The 20,524-nt window shown below is 40.1% G+C and overlaps 2 protein-coding genes across 3 annotated transcripts in view; both read right to left on the reverse strand.

Annotated features, from left to right (window-relative positions):
- Positions 1–13,678, reverse strand: part of LOC125765400 (adenylate cyclase type 6) — an 87,493-nt gene extending 73,815 nt beyond the window's left edge. For both annotated transcript variants that reach the window (XM_049430462.1, XM_049430461.1), the window contains exon 1: positions 13,439–13,678. The gene's annotated coding sequence lies outside the window, so the exon portion shown is untranslated. The remainder of the gene's footprint in view (positions 1–13,438) is intronic.
- A 4,194-nt stretch (positions 13,679–17,872) lies between these two features.
- On the reverse strand, positions 17,873–19,024 carry LOC125765472 (uncharacterized). The gene has a single exon (XM_049430668.1). The coding sequence runs from the start codon at positions 18,760–18,762 to the stop codon at positions 18,094–18,096; it is 669 nt and encodes a 222-aa protein (XP_049286625.1). The 5' UTR covers positions 18,763–19,024; the 3' UTR covers positions 17,873–18,093.
- Between the last annotated feature and the right edge of the window lie 1,500 nt (positions 19,025–20,524).

The raw sequence follows: 20,524 nt of genomic DNA on the forward strand, positions 1-20,524 counted from the left end.
CTCGTGAAAACTTTCAACATAGATGAATATTCACGAGTTTTAGTGATTTTAGTTAATTAAATTGCTTTCCATCAGCATCGATTATTTAAAAAAAAGCAGAATAAAAATCCTCTACAAGTGATTTATCACCGATATATTAACCGCGTCATATTAACCGCTTGCTGCATTACGCTTGAAATGTCAACAAAATTAATGAGCTCAACATAATCCTACCGATCTATAATCAACATGTCACATTAAGTCAAAATACAAATACTCATAATCACAGCTTACACTGGCCGCGCGAGTTGCCGTTCACACCGTACATTCAATCGGTTTTATAGAATCAAATATCAACCGTTTCCGCTTCACTACCATCCATCCTTCTGCTCCGAACAAACGCCACCAAGTTAGCAGGTGTTTGCATTTTAATAATAAGCTCGAATAAATTGATGACGAATGAAAATTGACGTTACAACCATTCCGGGATTCATTTGATGGCAGATAAACGTGACTTCTGATTGACAAGGCAAGAGACATGGATGGGCGGGTGAGCTTTTGATTGGAATCGATTTTGGTGACACTTTTTTTTTTTGAACAAAACCCGCGACCACAACGACAATCCAACCAAAGAGGGAGGGATTTGTTTTATCATTTCTGTAAACAACCGCACCACTATTTACCTTGGTTTGTGTTTCCTTGTTTGTGTGCGTATGTTTGTTTTTTTTTTGTGATAAGCAATGCTTAATGTTGCCACGGCTCTTCTCATCCATTCGAAGAAAATGGTACGATTACTGACCGGCATTCCATTTAAAGGGTATTAGCTCACTACGCTTCGCCTTAAGCTGATTGGAAAGCTGCCCAGAGCTTTGGGAGTGTTGCCAAACGTGTTGGTAGAGAAAAGGTCACGAAAGAAATTGTATTTGATAGCAGCCACTCGATGGCCTTGAATAAACGTACAAGGCGAACTTCCTATTAAGTCAACAAATCGATCTGCTCTAACCTTTCCGACTGATAGGTGTCTGCAGCAAAGCATTTGTCCGCAAAAATTAACACAACACACTGTAAACATACCAATGGCAAGTAGTGGCAGCTGGTGAGCGTGTTAGTGCTCTTGAAAATTATTCCCAACCCCATTATGTTTCTCCTTTATGTTTTGCACCCAGCGGCCTGTTTGCTTTAGCTTTTCGGTAGGCTTCGGTACGCATCGAAACAAGGATAACAAATTTAATTTGAATCACTACGTGAGAGAAATTAATCACTCAGCAGGAATGTTTCACTGCCGACTGGTGTCACCCAAAAATATTCTCAACATGTCGCACTAAAATTGGCCCCCGAACGATTTGCTTTCTTTCTGTCGGAACGCGCCAGAACATACGGACACAGACATCGATGGGTGCCGAGCGAGACAAACATAAATTATTTCCACATCTTCGCTAGCCATCACTGCCCGGTTCCACCGGCACCAGTGGACCAGTGAAAGCTATAAATAATTGTTCTTTCGCCGTTCTGTGCCGCAAAAACCCAAGATTTAATCCACGAGCAAGCGAAGTTAAATACAATGATGTATTCCGGCTGTTTTCCACGGGCGCTTTCCAGGATTTTCGTCCAGCGTAAGCGCTAATCGAAATTTTTGACACGACCCGTAGATCTCCGCATCGTGCTGTCGCATCGTGACGCAGAGTACGAGACTCAGTCGCCTAGCCACTTTTCGATGTTGCCACCGTTGCTACCGGACAATGCCACGGAACGGCTCAGATTATAAATTTATTGCACTCGCTGCCACACCATTGCTCTCCGCGACCGGGAGTTTATCGTTCCCTACGTGTCGCTACGAATTGGCCTTGTAGCGTAATGTTTTATCGACTCCTCCGTCAGTCCAGTCCAACCTTCCACGAAGCTATCCACGAACGCGCTTCGACAGGTCGGGGTGTACCACTTAGGGTCACTTTAATCGTTTTTCGACGACAAAAGTTTTGTCACCTGCTGGGAATTGCTTCTATGCCATCGGCACATAAGGAATTTTGGATTGGATCGACAAAACCGTAGAGAGTGAGAGTGAAATTCAGTAACCTTTTTGTGTGCAGAGCAACAAAAAATGCACGAACAACAAAATCAATCCCAGCGCACAGTGGACGGGAAGATTCTGACCTAATCCAAAGTCCGAAAACTTTGGCGCGTGCGATAATAAAATATCTATTAGGATGGCGCGAGAGTAGCGTTTAAGCTTCCGCGTCATCGGCAATTGAGTTATTGCCGACCCGCTGTGCCACGATAACCTGAGTTCAATATTTTCGCACATTTTGAGATTCGTTTTTCTTTTACGTTGTTGTTTGAGAATGGAAAAAGAAAACATAACAAAAAGGGCTACATCTCGGGTGCTTGATGCCTTTGGGTTGGTAAAGCTTATGTTTGAACGGTTTTTTATTAGTTTCATGATGGGCTTTGGGAAGGCATAATGTTGAAATAATTTTCTCTCGGTTACGATGTGGTAAACAAAAACGAAAAGGAATATCGCAGGTCACGCATAGGAGCAGGATTGAATGTATAAAAAATTGAACGAAACAATAGAACAACCTTCACATGACAGAGCATAAGCCGCAACGGAACCGCGTGGTATGCATCGCATGGGGCAGTAAAATATTTACTCTTTTCTCCGAATCCAATTTGCCGAAGCTTGTTAAATGTTGCTACCGGGCAAAAGTTTTATTTTCATGTAATGTTATGATTTGAGCTTTACATCGGAAAACAAAACATGTTTCGGGATATTATGAACGTTCAATTGAATAATTATGCGCGGCATGTTGTTTTGACGTGCTGCAAATTAATCACACACTCAGATTTTTACAATTAACGTTGAATGGTGCTTCAAGCGGACAATCGAATTTACGTGGGGTTTTAAATTAAATCATACAACTTATTGTTGAAAATTTGCTATAGTTTTATAATATCGTTTTCTGACCATTTTTTATAATCATTATTCGAACTTCTAAAATCATTCAAGTTAGGGTTCTGTTATAAACGTATAAAATTGTTATGAATGGCAAACATAAAATGGCTTTATTAATAAGGAGATCCAATAAGTTCGTAGCGTTTTATTATTAGATTTCGTTATTTATTTATTACATCCTTGTTTAATCAGGAAACACTGTTATTTTGGTGTGTCATCATTAGGCTTTCTTTTCCAATATCGGTCATTTAGCTACAACTGATAAGTCATTGTTTTTGTAAGCCCCAAAATGGTATCTTTTGTAACAAAAAAATACTTTTTTTGCGGTGAGTTCTGGTTCATTATTGGAATATACTGTCGATGAAAATCCTGTAAAAATTTCAAAGACTCTTCATGGAATAAAGGTAATGCAAATGAACTACAAGGTGGAAAATTGAACGCCTTATCAACTGAAGCCAAGGCACGTCGAACGCCGTTTGTTTACTTGTGTGCTGTTCCAATAGCAAAAACGAAAAGGTTTTTTTACAACGAAATTTGACTGGCCAAGAAAAGTGGGTCCTTTACGACAATCCAACATTTCGAGGAACGTATGGATACTCTCGCCATGCCTCTTCATCGATAGCCAATGAATATAATATCAATTTGAGTGTCTGGTGGGACCAGTAAAGTGTGGTCTATTATGAGCTGTTGCAATTAAGCGCAGAAGAGATCAATGACAATGACAATCGGTTACTGTCGATCATCAGCACTTCTTAAAAATTCTATGAAATCAAAAAATGGATGGAAGCTTAATTAGCGTCGGAAAAAGTAGTGGAAAGAAGTAAAATAAACATTTCGAAAATAAACATTTTCGAACACCATATAGTTTTTATTAATAGTAAAAATCAAACATAATGCCATTGGTATCCTTTTGTTCTAACTTCCTACCATCATCAAACTATAGTCGCATCGAAAATGTTGCTCAGTATTTATTCAATTTAATAATAATTCATTCATTCTCAAACTTCATCACCTCATTATGTAGAATTCATATAATCTGACTGCTTTCCCAGTCTCAGCAACAAAATTGTAAACCAATCAATTTCAGTCTCATTCTCTAACCGAACGTCACTTCTTGTAAAGGATGTTCGAATAATCAGCTCAACAACTCACCGAGCATCATCTAACCGTGTGGGGAGTAACAGAAAAGAAAGAACCGCTGACTGAACTCGTAGACGCCAAATCGGTTGAAAGAATAATACAAATTCATATGATAGCACCAAACACCCGACCCGAGTATATGCAAAGGCGGTACCAGTACTTGCTTTCAAACGCTAACAGGCGAGATCGTACACGAAACTGCACTTAACCAGTTAGCGGAGGGAAAACGCTCTGGTATCACCTTACTCGAGCGGAAGATCCAACCAAGACATCTTTCCAAAAATAAACGATCTACACATGCCGCAACGTCTGTCGACATATGCAGATGAGACCTTCTCATTGGTGCTTCAGGGCGGAAGAATAACAGGGATCCCCATTAACAATCGCATCAAGAATACGTAAATTTGTCCTTTCTACGATGTACCAATTTCGAGCTATGGTGAACCTTTACAATTCACCCATCCCATGCCGACTCAAAATGGCAAATGGAAGGTGTGTTTGTGTGTAACCCAGCGGTGGAGAAATTTTAAACACCACATTATCCTGGGTTTTTCTCTCTCTCTCTCTCTCTCTCTCTCTCTCTCTCTCTCTCTCTGCCAAAGGCAATTTTGTCCTTGTGCGTTTGGTATCTTTGTGAAGTTTTCTCTAAGCTTTAACAGTGGAAGAAAGTGATGTGAGCTTCTTTTTTTTGTAATGGGAAAAACGTTACAAATTTTACGTTGGCTGACTTTTTGCCGTTTCCGAGCAACTAGGGCGAAGAATCTGGGAATAAGGAATAAGGGAAAATCGAGCGACCGTGGGAACCGCTATGGTTTCCGAGAACGACATCCGGCATTCTCAAAGAACTGCGAATGCAAAGTTGATACGACTGCAGACGGAGTAAGCAGGGCACACACATACACACCGCAAGGACATCTCGTCGTGTCTCTCTTCTACCTATGCCAAGGAGTAGAAGATCCGGATTCGTCCTTTCCATTCCTTTCCCATGCTCTTTGCAGCCTCGAATGATCCCCAATCTGCATTCGGTTCTGCCCACTGAGCGTTAACTCAATATGCTTAATGTAGGAATAAAAGCAATAACGCTTCAAGCACATTAATATTACAGCAAGAAAGCACCCCGTGCCAGCGTCGTGTACCGTCGTTCATTGGGGGTTTATCCACCGATTCGAACCGATCCAATTTCCCCCTCACATACGATCGGATAGTACCGAAAGGTTGCCGGGATGCTCCTGGGACGTTATTACCCCCATTAGCACCATCATCGACATCATCGTCACCATATCGAGCGGGTGAAATGGGAAGGGATTGGCCTATCTTTACCGTAGCTGGCGAGACAACTGGATGAGAATTAGGGTAACTCTTTCCCATCTGTAGCGACTAACCCTGTAAGGCCTTCTGGCCTTCTTCATCCCGGCCTAGCGGGAAAACGGAATCCAAGGGATACCAATCTTCACGTGGACCAGGTTTGACATGGGAGATAGTATGAAATAGCTAACGATGAGATGTCTTCCCCCTTTCGAAACATCCGCATTGACTCGGTTCGCCATTCAAAAGATGGCAGCTTTACGAAAGTTTACGATTCACTTTTGCTCTTCAAGAAATAATTGAGCCCATTATTATTCGCATTTGGGTTTGAACGTATTATAAATAGCGTCAGTTAGGGAAGGTACACAAACTGCCGAGGTAAGTAGAAAGTTAACTTTCGGAAATTTGTTAGATAAAGTTGTTTGAAAACAATTTGCTGTCCAAAGAAAGAATTAAAAGAATAAATTTGAAATTACAGTTTTTTTGTTATTCTTGGGTTGTAAAATAGTTTAAAATTAAGTATTTGTTACAACTGAGTACTTTGAGTTAAATTTTGTTTTGAAAAAACCGGAAATCTGATTTAGAACTTCTAAATCCACAACGCAAAATATGCTTTATTTTATTGCAATAATTAAGATTTGTTTGAAAAAGCTCCAGATACAAAATTTCCCAATTTATTTTATTACTCTTCACACAAATATTGTCAATTTTAAATAAACTATTCATTAGATAAATTTACCAGTCCATTCCTCACAGAAGTTTTCACACACTCTGCTTATGCAGAACGAAACAAAAAAAAATCACGCACACACACACACAAAAGCCATTTCCATTTCAATGGTTTGTGATAATTGCATGTCCGGTGAGAGGGAAGAAAAAAAACACATGTCCAGCAAACGAAATAATCCATTGGTACAATAGTTGGGTTAGCTTTCGCTCTCCGTTGCTGAATCCGAGTGCTGAAAAATCAACACCAGCATTCATTGTGACATTTCAAATCAACCCATCCGACAGTAGCAGGATAAACTGTCCAGCAGATGCACGTGCACTCGCTCAGATTGCATTAAAACAAGCAGATGATGTTTTATCCGAATGTATACCGAGTAATGTACACTGGATGCTCCGTTTTCTGCTCTTCTCCGTTTCCGTCCTGTTTGCCATGTCGTATTTCACGTTTGGTTAGAGGATTGCAGCACTTTGCCGTGAATAAAACAGGATGAAAGCAAGACTAATCCTTACATGATGTATACACATACATTTTGCAACATTCTTAACTTTCTCAAATGTCAACATGTTTGTGGGCTTAACGGGAGAATGTTTTACACCCAGTCCGCTCCATGAGGATTACTTTGTATACAGTAGCGCGAAAACTGTTGTTATTTTAAATACTTCGTTACAAAAAGTTAATTATTAATTCATTCTGTTACTCGTAATTACTTCAAACAAATCGCGCCTTCTAAATATATATATTTTGGCCAAATACCATAAAACATCAGCGTATCACGCTTAATCCCGTGGACATTAAATAAGCATTACCAAAACATTCGTTTGATTTAGCAGAGAAGCGAAAATGGTAAATCTATTCAATATGGCTGGGGCAAAATAAAGCCAAGAAGAGAAAATGTAACTTCAAAGAAGAGATACATCATGAAGCCGTTCTGACAGATGATAATTTAAGCTCCCAAAAGCATAATCCATTCAAATTCTCGTGTAATTAAAATAAGAAATAGAGCAAGTTTATGCTATTCTTATTTAGATAATTCATTAATGATAATTTATACAATCTCTTTCAATTTAATTCAAATAAATAGTGTTCAAATTTATAAAGAAAATCTTTGAAAAAAAGCTCAATTGATCCATCCAAGCTAGATAAATTGTACCAAAATTCCATCAATCATTCCAAGCTGCATTCGCTAAACGTTGATGCTGTCGGTAAAGCTTCCACATTTTGCCACCAGCGCCACAAGTCCGTTCGTCTTCTGAAATGCACATTTTAACCATCGAGGAACAGCGGGCCGACGATGATGAGCATCGCATTCAATTGTTCACTAAATCCGCTGGCAATCAATCAATCAAAGTTGGCCACTTCAAGCTGGCCATACTTGTCACGGATCGCTTCAATAGACGTACGCTTACGCCCGGAGTGCGATGGAGGCGCCCAGTCATCCACGCCGGTTTCAAAATGTGAGTGTAAAAGCCAATCGAAACACTGCTAAACATCGACTATACCTTCGACGAGGAAAACCATCCTTAAATCGTACAGCAGTACCGAAGCACACTTAACATAGGATGCCATAAATCTTCGGGTTTTCCAGTGGACAAATTTCAATTTCAAGCTACTTTCTCAAAAGCTGCTCTACACGGGGAAACTGTTGTACCATTTAACGGGCCCGCGAAAAAGGGGAGTGCTACCATGCGGCAGGTAGGGCTTCATTTCTATTAGGTGTGTATACAAGCAGTAGCTTTTGCTTTTCCAAGCTACAGTGGTAGCAGGAGCAGCATTAAATATTCTCTTTCAAAATTTACTAAGCGCTGAGCGCAGATTGCTGACAAGGGCATGTGCCGATAGAAGTGGATTCAATTATAAAGTCTGAGTTTCGCTTTTCACATAACGAATGGTTTATTAAGTACGAGTTGTCAATTTTTAAAGCATGCTTTGGCTTTAAAATATTCCCAAACATGATAATGAACTGATTGATAAGTAAAATTTATGTTGAAAAGTAAACGTAACGAACCCAATAACACAGTTATTTGTGTACAGTCAAAACGTACTGGTTGGGTTGGTTTTTTAGTTGCATTTTTTGTACTTTGGAATCTCAATACCTAGTTGGATCGCATGTCAGCTAACGAGGTTGTCATTTCTATTGAATAAGACATAAGCATGGTTTCGAATTTCGAATTAGTTTTCTATCATATCCTAATCAGTCAGGTCCGACCGTATTTTAACGTATCTTCTAACAATTTTACCATAATAAAAATAATATTTCTAACTCCATTAAGTAGAAAAACATAAAAAGTATATGTATTATAGTTTTAAAAATAAAAATAGAATCATTCATGCAACAAACTATTTCCTTTTTTAAATTCATACCGGTTTCTTTCACAAAGCTATTTCGGCGATTTTCACGTTTTCCTTCGCTGCATTGCACGATAAAGGCACCGGGATGGAACGAAAACCGTTATAGCTTTTACCAAATTGTGCTCTCAACATCAAAGCCCCCCAAAATCCTCTTACGACCTGGAAAGCACACCGGCCGTTTGTTAAAGATTAGGATTGGAAAGTGTGTATCGAATGTCACCACACTCGGTGTCGATCATCGAAGGAATGCAATGACTTTAGCCGGCACCTAACTGCGGTTACGTTTGCTTCCATTCCAATGGCAGCAAATTCTTCCACAACTTCCAAGTGTGGTTTTTGTATGACTTCAATATTTCTAACGTTTTATTGATGAGCATGGGTGAAACTTTACCATTTTCGTGTAGCCTTTGCCGGCCTTGCTCGGTTCTGTTTCATCGTGCAGAAAGCAAAGTGTTCATATACAAACGAAACTTGAAGTTTACGTCCTACGGTGCTCGTCTGTTGCAGAAGCATTGTTTAAAGTTTCCTATCGATACCGGCCATTTCCAGCAAATATTTATCTTTAAGTTGTTTGAAATCAAAAGCAGCTTCACATAAGTTCAGTTCACTTATTGATTTAATGAGTAGAAAGATAAGTTGTTTCTTTTGTTCTTCTCCGCTTTTCTTTTTACTTTTTATTTTTCTCCATTCATATTGGATAAAATTTATTCCATTTCTATAAAATATCATATATTTTTTTAAATTTTATATTATTTTTTATCACTTCATCAGATCACGTTAAATTTAATCAAAATAGAAATTTAAAATAATAAAAAAAATCAAGTCCATATAAGTTACTCAAGGTTCCTGGCTTTATCCATTGTTCAGTAGTTTACTGGAACAAAGCCATATCTGAAATATTAGACTTTGTTTCCAGCCATTACCCCCTGAATGAAGCTGCTTTACTGCAAACCTTGGGTGCACTGGGTTCAACTTGTAGCAACAAACAAAGAACCATCCATTTGTCTCTATCGCTATCGCGGTGCCTTGAGTTCATTTTACGAAAGACAAACCATTCGCTTTACGTTCGTAATTGCAGTACTGTTTGCTGTGTTACGTCGTAGTAAATGGGTGTAAAGTACCACACACACACAGCACAAAACAGCACAAAACAGCAACAAAAAAAGCCCTAACAAGTACACCTTTGACACCGGACACAGAAGCCACTCGAGCAAAGTGTCAAACGAAATGTCCTTTTTTCCCAATCCATGTCCCTTTGCCGCTTTCTTTCGATTCAAAGACACTCAACCAAAGGCTACCATTTGTCAGTGGGCATTGTGGGGGACAAATAACTGACCCGGGGTTAGAATGAGAGAGCGTGTAAAAGAGGGACCCATGCATGCACCCCTTTATGTGACTTTTTGCTGCAATTGTTTTAAGATGAATTTTGTCTTGTGTCCTCGCACACACACACACACAGGCACATAGACAGGGAATATTCAGAAATACAAAACCATATCCTTTGCAAGGGGAAGTGGCTAGTGTGTGTGAGTGTGTGGTGGGACAGGGTTTTGCACGAAAAGCTGGTAGAAAGTCGTGCTGAAATAAGAGAATCATTTCATTACAACTTTGCCAAAGCTACACCATTCAGCAAACATGGGTCGAAACCGTCCTCGGCAGATGGAACGGGCAAGCGAACACAATAGATCGACCACTCGGCGTCGCCCTGCAACAAAACGGGGAAACTTTCACTACCGGGACCGAAGCGAACATGGATTTAGTTTCGATAATGGTTGTTTTCCCTGTGTCCGCTTTACTCTGAACTGCCTGAACTGCCTGTAACACAGTTCTGGGTGATGCGTTTTGGTGCTTTTCTGTTTTAACGTTCGTTTAAGCGTTGTTTTCCGATTTTTTTCCTTCCTGGAGCTTAATGTACGATGCTGCACTTTTTTTGGATTTGTAATTTAAGAAGAAGTTTGCTTTTTTTTAAAGAAGTCCATCAGTACAACCGATAGCTTAAGGGAAGCAAACTATCCTGGCAAATTAATACATGGCAAGCTTAAGTGTGAAGGAAAGGAACAAACAAAAACATGCCTTAATATGGCCTTAAGAGAGAATGGAAGGATACGGATGCGTCCGAAGGATGCGGATGAGAGAAAAGTCAAAAGTGTAGTGAAAAGTTGCTTAACAGGTCGTGTACAGCGTTTCTTGAATACCGGAGCAGTTCGAGGTATTGTCCGTGCGCCTCAAGAATATGTTGGTTATCCTTGTAGCGGACGAAACTAACCATCGAAAGTTGGTTTGCGCTTTTGCATTTGCTTTGGTGCTTCATGCTACAAGGCTTCTTCACAACAAGCTAAACATTATTGTGCCATATTATGTTACAGTGCATTCAATTATCGTCTATAAGTTGTTATCTTCAAAGTTTGCATCAACTCCATCGTTATGATTTAAGAACTAGATGAAGAATTCAAAACACTGTTTGGTCTTTTAGTAAATGTTTTTTTTCTTGAATGCATTAAAAACTTAAAGAACATTTTGCTCATCATCATCGATCGTACAACACAAAAGGTAGGAAAATTAACATCACACCCATATCCGTTGGGTATCCTTTTAAAGGGCTACACGACCTAACATGGCCAAGAACAAAGCCCTTACAAATGGAACGTTATGCTTAAAGCACATTTTGCTCGGTATAAAAGCTTGATCTGTTCTTCTGTGGAAGTTATTTCCGTACGCTCGGTACACCCAGTGCCCAAGGACACCAATCGTCCTTGGAGTTGAACAATGAAACTAAACCATTACTCTATTTTTCTAATGCTCAGTACGGCATAATCTGGATCAAGGCAAAACAGTAAGATATGTTTGCAGTATTTCAGCAGCAAAAAAAAAGCTTTAAAATTTTTCTTTTTTGAAAATTCCAGGGTATGTTTAATGAACTGTGCGAAGAATTTCAAATGCACAAAAACATCGGAACATTCAGAGGACGTACAATTTTTGAATGTGAAACAATATTCTATCATTGAATCGTCTTAGATTGTAGTTGACTAAACAAGTAAGGAAAATTTTTAATTAACTATTAAAAATAAATTTCTAATTAAAATTGAACAAAGAATTCCAAAAATTTAACCTATTTAAGACATGACAAAAATATCAAACTATTATAAAATTTTAATTCCAACAAAAAAGTGTTTCAAAAATTACAAAAAAATGTAAATTCCCCTTTAGCGGATAAAAAATCAAAAGATAAAAACGCAAAATATTAACTCCTGCACCGTAATCTGACATCCGGACAACAAAAAAAACTTGGAACAGAAAACCGATCCGACAAACGAGAAAAAAAAACATATTAAAAACACAAATCACTACATAAAACTCAACCTTTCCCGTACGGTAGAGAACCTTCTGTTGGTAACGACACGTTGGTGCAGAAAAAAAAGATACACCCTCCCTTACCAAACACAATCTTATCGATGATGTTAGGCGTCGTTCACGTTTGTACGCTTTTCACCCACCCCCCAACATACAACCCCAACAAACCCCAGTTTTCCGTCGTGGTTTTGAAATTTAAATTCTAAACGAACCCACCAACCACAATGCGGGCGAATGTATGTATATATGTAAAATGAAACCTATCATCGATTACCATCAATAAGGCATACTAAAAATAGCAAACTATGAGGTGAACGGATCGGATGAATGCCGGTGTTTGAGAGAGAGAGAAAAAATGAAGTCCCTATTGGTGCAAAGGGACGGACGGATTTTTTCCCTTTTTTGCTTTTCTTTTCATTTCTATTTTTCATTAAAGGCATTATGCGTTTTTTGGGGGCTTTGCTCCTAGTTTGAATTTTTTTTTCATAACCAAACGCCCCCATTTCCCAAAACAACTCCTAATAAAGAATTCCGTTACAACCGAACTTGCTTAATCGTGCCAGGGTAGCTTCTATGGTCGATTTGCTGACGGTTGCTTCACGTCGCATTTCCCAAGCTCGAACAGATTGCAACACACACCTTTTGGGACGGTGTGCTATCACCTGGCTATGGAAATTTCTTATCGATGGCACACGCTTCAAATGGTCCCTCGCACTCGGAAACACCGACTAACCCGAACAGCAGCGAGTCGAGGTTCATCCCGTTTACGAACCGTTTACCTTGGACTTTATTGGACGTAATTACATGCCATGCCGCATCGAGGCAATAGGGCAATGGACGACGTTGGTGCAGGAGTTTCAACCGGGGAAAACATTCGGTTAGGTTATGGTTAGGGTAGAACGGGCAAGATAAACACTTGCACTTGGCCATGATTCATCAAACCGGCCGTTTCGGGCTTTACCAGATTGCGTTACGGGCTCATGCTAAACGATAGTGTTTGTTGTGTTCGAACACAGTTCAGAAACATGTTATTAGGAGTAGCTTTGTTATTTTTATAATATCGTACTGTAGAACTATTTCGAAATGTTCTTGTTTTTTTTTTGTTATAAAAAGCATCTAACTGTTGCTTTTTATTCCGCACTTCAGTAACGGTTGACGTCATATGGTGTACTGGAGACAATGGGTTAGGTTGACATTTCTCACTGCAGCTCCCTTCGGTATGGATGACAAGATTCCATTGTGACATGCGAACCCTTCTTGGAATGTGTTCTTTGTAGGCTTCTGGGAGGTGTATGTTTTTTACCACGCGAAATATTCAGCCTCGTGTAAATTCGTTTTTCGTCTCATTCGTTCCCATCCCCGATGGCAGCTAAACCGGTTGAAATCTGTAGGATTACGGCTGTTTGGAAGGAATGGTCTCCGAATGGATTGACGATGTAAGGACAAGATGTAATCAAACCGTGCCGACTGGAATCCTTACCAATATGGAGCAAGCTCAAGGACACACTCCAATCAGTGGCAAGGAGCACCATGAAGCAATATACAGACAAGCTGGTGGAAAAATCTATACCCACACAAAGCCGACCGACGTTTGCGTGAATCAGCAGGCAAGCGAATATTAAGACTAGGCGTACCTGTTTTCGTTGACGAGATTGTTGCACCTCACTCGAGACGGCGACTGGGTTGCGGGTTCCTCTGCTGCTACTGAACCGAAATTTCCGAACCTATCGGCCTAGACCAGCTACGACCGGATATGGCATTGCCTCTATTGGTAGTGGGTAGGGGGGGGGGGGGGGGGGGGTTTTGCACCCTTCCAACAGGGATTTGTTTGACACCCTTTATTTTCTTATTCTGAAGCACATCAATTCACCACACACACATTTTCACTAACGTAACAACAACACCTAGGGCATGGAGTTTTCGTGATCGTGGAATGTATTCAAAATGTGATAAAAGTAGAACAAAAAACCCATTTTAATCACACATTCTAGCGGGTTAAATACAGCTTTTTTTCTTGCACAATTTTTATATTTACTGTTAAACTTTACACTAAAATAATTGCATCCAACTAACACTCGTTAAAGTTTTTGCCTTTTTGTTAGTATTTTTTTTTCTCTCTATTGTACTTTTTACCCTGTTTCTGTTGGCTTTTGTTATGTGAATGAACACCGCAATATTTATGATACAGTTTTTTTTCTTTTGTTTTTTTTTGTGTTATCTTTTATGTACAAAGATATTATTGGAACTTTTAATAAGTATTTCACGAGTACTACTGATAAATCATTTTTTCCCTCGGTCACTGTCTCCAATTAGCAACAAGTGTATCCTTTCTATTTCTAAATCTATTTCTATCGCTACCCTCACGGGTTCTACAGATTTCTATCGCACAGCTTTCATCATCCGTCGTACCGAGGTTTCGCAACGATCGTTGCCGATACCGTTTTGCATATTTATCTTTCCGGTTTGAATTGATCCAGCATTATTTCTTGACGGTACACTTGCTTTTTATTTGGCAACATGCATGCCACGCAATTGCCATGCTATACCGGGAGCATCCATTAAGCCAGGCCCGATCGATCGATGGTCGATGTATCGTACAACAACAGCAACAAAAAAAGCCAGAACACACGCGCCCGGTTTCGGACAGTTTGCACAGAAAATATTTATCTTTCACAAAGGGAGGACGGGTGGAGACGCGCAAAAATCTCACTCCCCCGGGTTCGGGTTTCGATGGCCGTGATGCTCTACAGAAATCCGCCACAGAACAGAGATTGTATTTATTTGCAAAAACCCAAGAATAGACACACGAGCGCGATCATTCGATACCCCAATCGCGTAATGAGATCTTTTTGGACGAATAGTTTCGAGTAGCCCAAAATGTCCGGTACGATTGAATGATCGTACCAAAACAACCGGGGTCCGGGCGGCGGGGTCGGTTTAGACGACTCAACAACTTAAATGTTTTGGCTTTGGTCGGGCCCGTTGATCGTTGGCACTCTAGGCACTATCTTTCCACCGGACGGCCAGGCACGGAAGAACGCAAACAAAATCACCCACTCACCACTCACCTATGTGTAACACTGTGGCATGGAACACGTAGTAAATTTTGATTATTTACACAACCGCACACAAAACCAACCCGGGGCGGGGGAGGGCGAACGTACGGTGCGACGGTCCGGGTTACTTCGCGCACGAAATAATCTTTACCGCGCGTATGTCCGGGCGGCAGAGTGCAAATTAGCACCCGGTTTTTGCGGTTCCGAGAGAGTTTTGTTTGAATCTTGATTAAGTTCGGGGTTTTTCCAACAACACTAAAACGGCACGGCACCCGGAGAACACGGACACGTCCGGTTGGTCCGATGGTCACGGATTGAATGCCGCACGATGTCGCACCGTTCATGGACGGAACACAGCCGAGAACCGACCGAACCTGTATCGTGTATCAGCATCTCTTCCGCCCGTTGCTGTTTATGTATATGTGTGTGGAATCAACAGGAAAAGCTGGGGAAGCTTTTGAAACCTTGGGGTAGATCGTCTGGCAAAGTGCGTTGAATATGCAACTGAAATTCATCGAAAGCTCTTGTTTACGCACTGAATGGCGGAGAAGAAGAAAAAAACATCGCCTCCATTTTTTGGGAGGGGAAACTCGAGAATGTTTCATTGGATTGTATCCACCGAGAGTTGTGCGTTTTCTCAAGTTCATTTATTAGTTTTATTAGACAAAGGTGGTCGAATTCTGTAATGAGGAGATCGAGCTAGAATGAGTTCTTTTAAAAGGACATTTATTCACATTCTAGACGACCTTGGGCTATGCAAAAAATATTATTTATTTGAAGTATAAACATCAATATACGCCTTTTTAAAATTAGTGGTATTATATACAAATTATGTAATTAATCTTAAAATTAGCTGAAAAAAATTCTTTAAATCTTTTAAACAAAGAATTGCTCCATTGCTCATTAACTATTGGCCGAAAAGTAAAGCTTATCTTTTGCTATCATTATTATCTTTCCAAACACACCTCAATGAATAATAGCAAGCACACAACTACAACGAATAAATAAAACCAAAAAAACTCCGAACACACATACAAGCACAGAATACAACAGGTTGCTTGGTTTGTCCATGTCCAGCTGGGCCGACTCAACCAACGCCAAATGCCGCAGTTCGGTACTCATCTCCATTTTTTTTTTCTTCCCTTTTGTGTGTATGTGCTCGGGTTGTTTACATTTTCCCAAGCATCTGGTGGCGGTAGATTGCTTACACCGCCTTGGTAGAAGATTTTATCTCCCGGGAGATGCCCAGTGGGTGGGGTGGGTGATTCTGTTTCAATTTTTTCTGCTCTCTTTACACGCAGCTTATCCGCACACAACGTGAGCAACATTCGGGGTGGCGCGGTTAGAACAAGGAAATTGATGCTCTAACTCACAACTCGATCGATCTCTCACGTGCGTGCGGACAAGCATTGTGGAGAGTATTCGCAGGCCTCCGTGAATTTCTGCACTGGCAGAAGCTTGTTGAATGATACAGTGCGAGAGAAGATGATTGTAGTGATAGATTACGGTGCGAACAACGCTTCGCGTAGGTTGGGTAACCTGTTGGACATGTACGAACGTTCAAGATGTGTCGTTGTGGTTGCATCCGGAAAAATCCGAATTTCCCGACAAGGAGGTGCGACATCGTGTGACTCGCGAATAACACATAACATCGCACCCGGTGCAATCAACAGCTTCTGTATGGAGTTTGCGCATTTCGCGTGGAAGCTTTTGGGGAGATTTCTCCTCAATGGAGGAATAACGGATAATAGAAAAAAGCTTGCGATAAAGCTCTGAGTACTAGATTTGGTACAAGGATCTTACAAAGAAGAAGCTTTTGCCAACCAATTCTTGTGAAGAATATTGTTTAAAAAAAAGAAAAAGAAATACCTCAATTACAGATCAATTTTCCTACAACCCATTCTCCGCTTTTGGGATATAAACCTTACTGCCTGCTAGTATATTAACGATCATAACGATCATCTTGAACTTGTTGGTTTCCGCATCGTGACGTCACTGTGCAGATCACAAGTGCATTAATCCAGATGGCAAAATGCTCTTCCCTACCCATGCCAGGCATTGTTGGATGTTGTCTATTTCAAGATAAAAAAAAAGTAATAAAACACTCCCCCTTGTTCCTGCCACACCGTTCGTGCGCCAATGAGTTAATCATGCGCGTAGTATCTAGCACTGCATTTCCTGTGTTTTGTCGTTAAGACTGTCTGTTTACGACTGTAAGCTAATATATTACTGGTTTACGATTTTAACACGCGTGGCTCGTTTAATTTTCATGTACCCCCATTGATATGGATAAATTTTGTTGCAGCAAATTTGCTTGGTTTAGATACTATAAATATAGATAATTGTACTGTTAGTGATGCAATTTATTATTCTAATTTTTTTTTGAAACAAATACTCATCACCTTTGGTCACACGTTTTTCAGCACACTTCTATGAGGGTCAGGGTCTTACAGAAACAACGAGACGGTTCGAACAAACACCATTCGCTAGGAAGCCAGTGCCAAAACCAGACTTATTGATTGGCCAATGGAGTAAGACAGAAATCGGAATTGTTTACCAGGTGTGTGTTAATCACGGTTGCACGCACTACTGATTCCGTAGCGAATGTTCAGCGTGAAGATTCAGATGGTATTTTGCCTATATCGACATGCTGTTTGTAAATCGTTGCCGTTGTAAAGTTGGAACAAAAAATAATCATTTTAAATTACTTACTTTCTGTTGTTCAAATTGTAACAAATTTGATTGATTAAATTAATCCTAGCTTAATCTTTAAGGTTTTTAAAAGAAACGTGTTTGTTTTTCAAACAATCCCTTGAAGCTATTTCAAACAGATGTTAAATTTATTCTTACAAAGAACAAGTACGATTAACTAACCATTGGACGCTAAATATGATCAGCCGCACGGTAATATTCCATGAAAATTTAGGACTTATTCTTACACATTTTTACAAACCTTATCCCTTCGACGGGTAAAGAACTTTTCCTTCAAATATTAGACGGAATACAATAGGATTTTCATCGTAAATTTATTCGTTGTTACTACTAACGTCAGGTATATAAACGATTGCCATATCCCTACGAAGAGGAGTTAGATAAGCATAAACCTTAGGACGGTACAAACATACAATTACGGGAGCTCGTACCTCAAAACACGCGCACTATGTCAGGGCACTCGTATCTGGAGGTACCACTGTACTCATTTACAAAATATCTCATCGACGGATTCGAATTTACTACCTAGCGCCATCCTCTTCCCCATCACTATCGCTCGTCTCTTCCGCTTCCGAACAGCCCGATATTAATCCCTTTTCCTGAATCGCAGCCGCCACTGCCGTCTCGAGGATGTAATTGTCGTGCAATGCTCGTCCCATATCAGGCCAGCTGGCAGCGGGTGGCTCAGCTGCGACATTACTGTCCGCCACGATAGCTGGGCCTGGTGGTGCTGGTGGTGTAGTGGACGGTCCGGCCAGTTCGTTCGAGCTAGCTGGTAGCAGACCCCGTGCACTTATTGCCATTCGTACTGCTTCGTCTTCCAGCAGCTCGTCTTCGTTTACTCGGGGTGGTTGTTGTGCGGTATTGGCATTATTGCGTCGCTCGAAAAACACTAGAAACCGTTCCAGTACCATGTTCAAAATGTTGTCATCTATGCAGGCAGCGATTTGACTTTCCTGCCAGCTGCGAAGATCGTTCGCCAGCTGTTCACGACGGTTGATGTGTTCCAGGGAGCTGGACGATGTGCTTGCCATTGGCACAGGTACCTCTCTATCCGCCAGGGCACGCGAATGAGAGCTCAACCCTTGGAACGACAACAAGCGAGGTCGTTTGTTCAACATTTCTACGCAGCTGGGCCGTTCGCTTCCGTTGGTATCGTCGGTCACATCTTCGTTGCTCTGTTCGCTCATTTTAATGACACATTTTCTGTACTGGGGTGTTGTCACAATTCACAAAGCATACCAAAAGTTTGTGAGTTAGCTCTATTAGCTCGGTAATACACCAATGTTGGAGAAAGTTGTATATTCAAATCACTTGATTACTTTGTTCCCCTGTTGCGTTCAACTTTCCATCCAAATCGATTGAAAACATTGCAATCTGTAAAAAAATAAACATAGAGTTTTGTATTGTTATTTTTTTCCTAGTGAGAAATGTCATGCGCCTGTTCCCAAATAACATTTTGATGTAACAAAGACGAATTCCAAACGCTTGTGCTGTCAGTCAAATAGGAGCTGTGCGCGAAGCGTTTGAGAGGAATTCATATTATTTGCGTTTTTTTCTAATATTTTCTTTGTTCATATAGCATTTTTACGGCTGTATATTAAAGTTTTTTTAACGGTAGAGGATAGCTAGAATAATTTAATATGGAAAGCGTGTTAAAAATAAGATTCTTACTCAGATATATCCCTAGCGACAAAAATGACCACAAATTCATCCCAAAATATTCATTTTGAAAATGGTCGAGCCAGGGTCGAGGCGAGGGTCGACGTGTCGTGGTCCCTCGACCTTTTGCCAAAGTGAACAAGACTCGTACTAAAATGAATCGTAACCTGCCGTGAACCGAAAGCAAAAATTTTGTTATCTGGGTAGCTCTAAGCACGCTTCCCCCTCCTAATCGCGTGTTGTGATTGGCTCAGCCGTATGTTCTATTTATAACTCTCTCTTCCTTATCCTTTTATGTCCTGTATGCGCGCCAGGCTTCGCTTGCATCTGTAGAATTGTGGAGGGGGATATATTTTTGCCTAAATTTAACCTCAACCAACTGAACTGTTGTGAGAGAGAGTCTCTTTTTCTTGTTCGCCTATGGATGGAATTGAAGGATGAAAATTTATGTGTTGATGTGATTTGAACTCAATTTAGATACGTTTCCCTATACTAAATGTCCTGCCGCTACGATCAGGACTATAAAAATTGGGTTTTCGTCCGCGCGCGAAGAACGTTATATAAAAAGTCGGAGGAAGGAAAGATTTCTGCAACCATGATCTAGGAGTGAACATGTCTACACACTCTTTCGACTCTTAGGATTTTGGTGCAAATATGTAAGAGGTAAGACGTATTTTTCATGAGCAAAGCGCAACATTCCCGTTTTTTTATTAATCGAATGCAATGCTAGATATGCGTCCTCGCCATTCGAAAACATGAAAAATTATCTTTTTTTAATCAATTAATATCAAATGGACGTACATTCGTTAAAGCATATGATAAATAATGATTAAAAAAAAATTTAACATTAAAGGCAAGATATCTCTAAATTTTGATTAGGTTGCTTATGTAAACATAGCTTAATATTTTCATTTCCAAAAATGTTATATTTCGTCGCACGTCTAACGATTTAGGTTCTGGTTAAGTGGCCCATTTTCTCTTACTCTGTGATAAAGCCAATTAATCACATCATATTTTGTCTTGCACATTCAGTGCACCTGCACCTTCGCTGCATTCGTGATCTTCGTTCTATCTTTTAAAATCATGTGCCGTGTCATCTATTTTATTTTGTAGAGGTGCTGCTGATGATTGTTTTTACTGATTTTCAATAACAATTCAAAAATTTGATATAGTTGGTGATAATATACCAGCGTAACAAATTTCTTCATTACATGAAAACAATCATTATCATTATTATCATTAAAATTATTTTTCATGTAAAATATCGTAGGCGGGTTCGAAAGGAAATGC

Source organism: Anopheles funestus, chromosome 2RL (assembly GCF_943734845.2).
Source record: "Anopheles funestus chromosome 2RL, idAnoFuneDA-416_04, whole genome shotgun sequence".
Taxonomy (NCBI): domain Eukaryota; kingdom Metazoa; phylum Arthropoda; class Insecta; order Diptera; family Culicidae; genus Anopheles; species Anopheles funestus.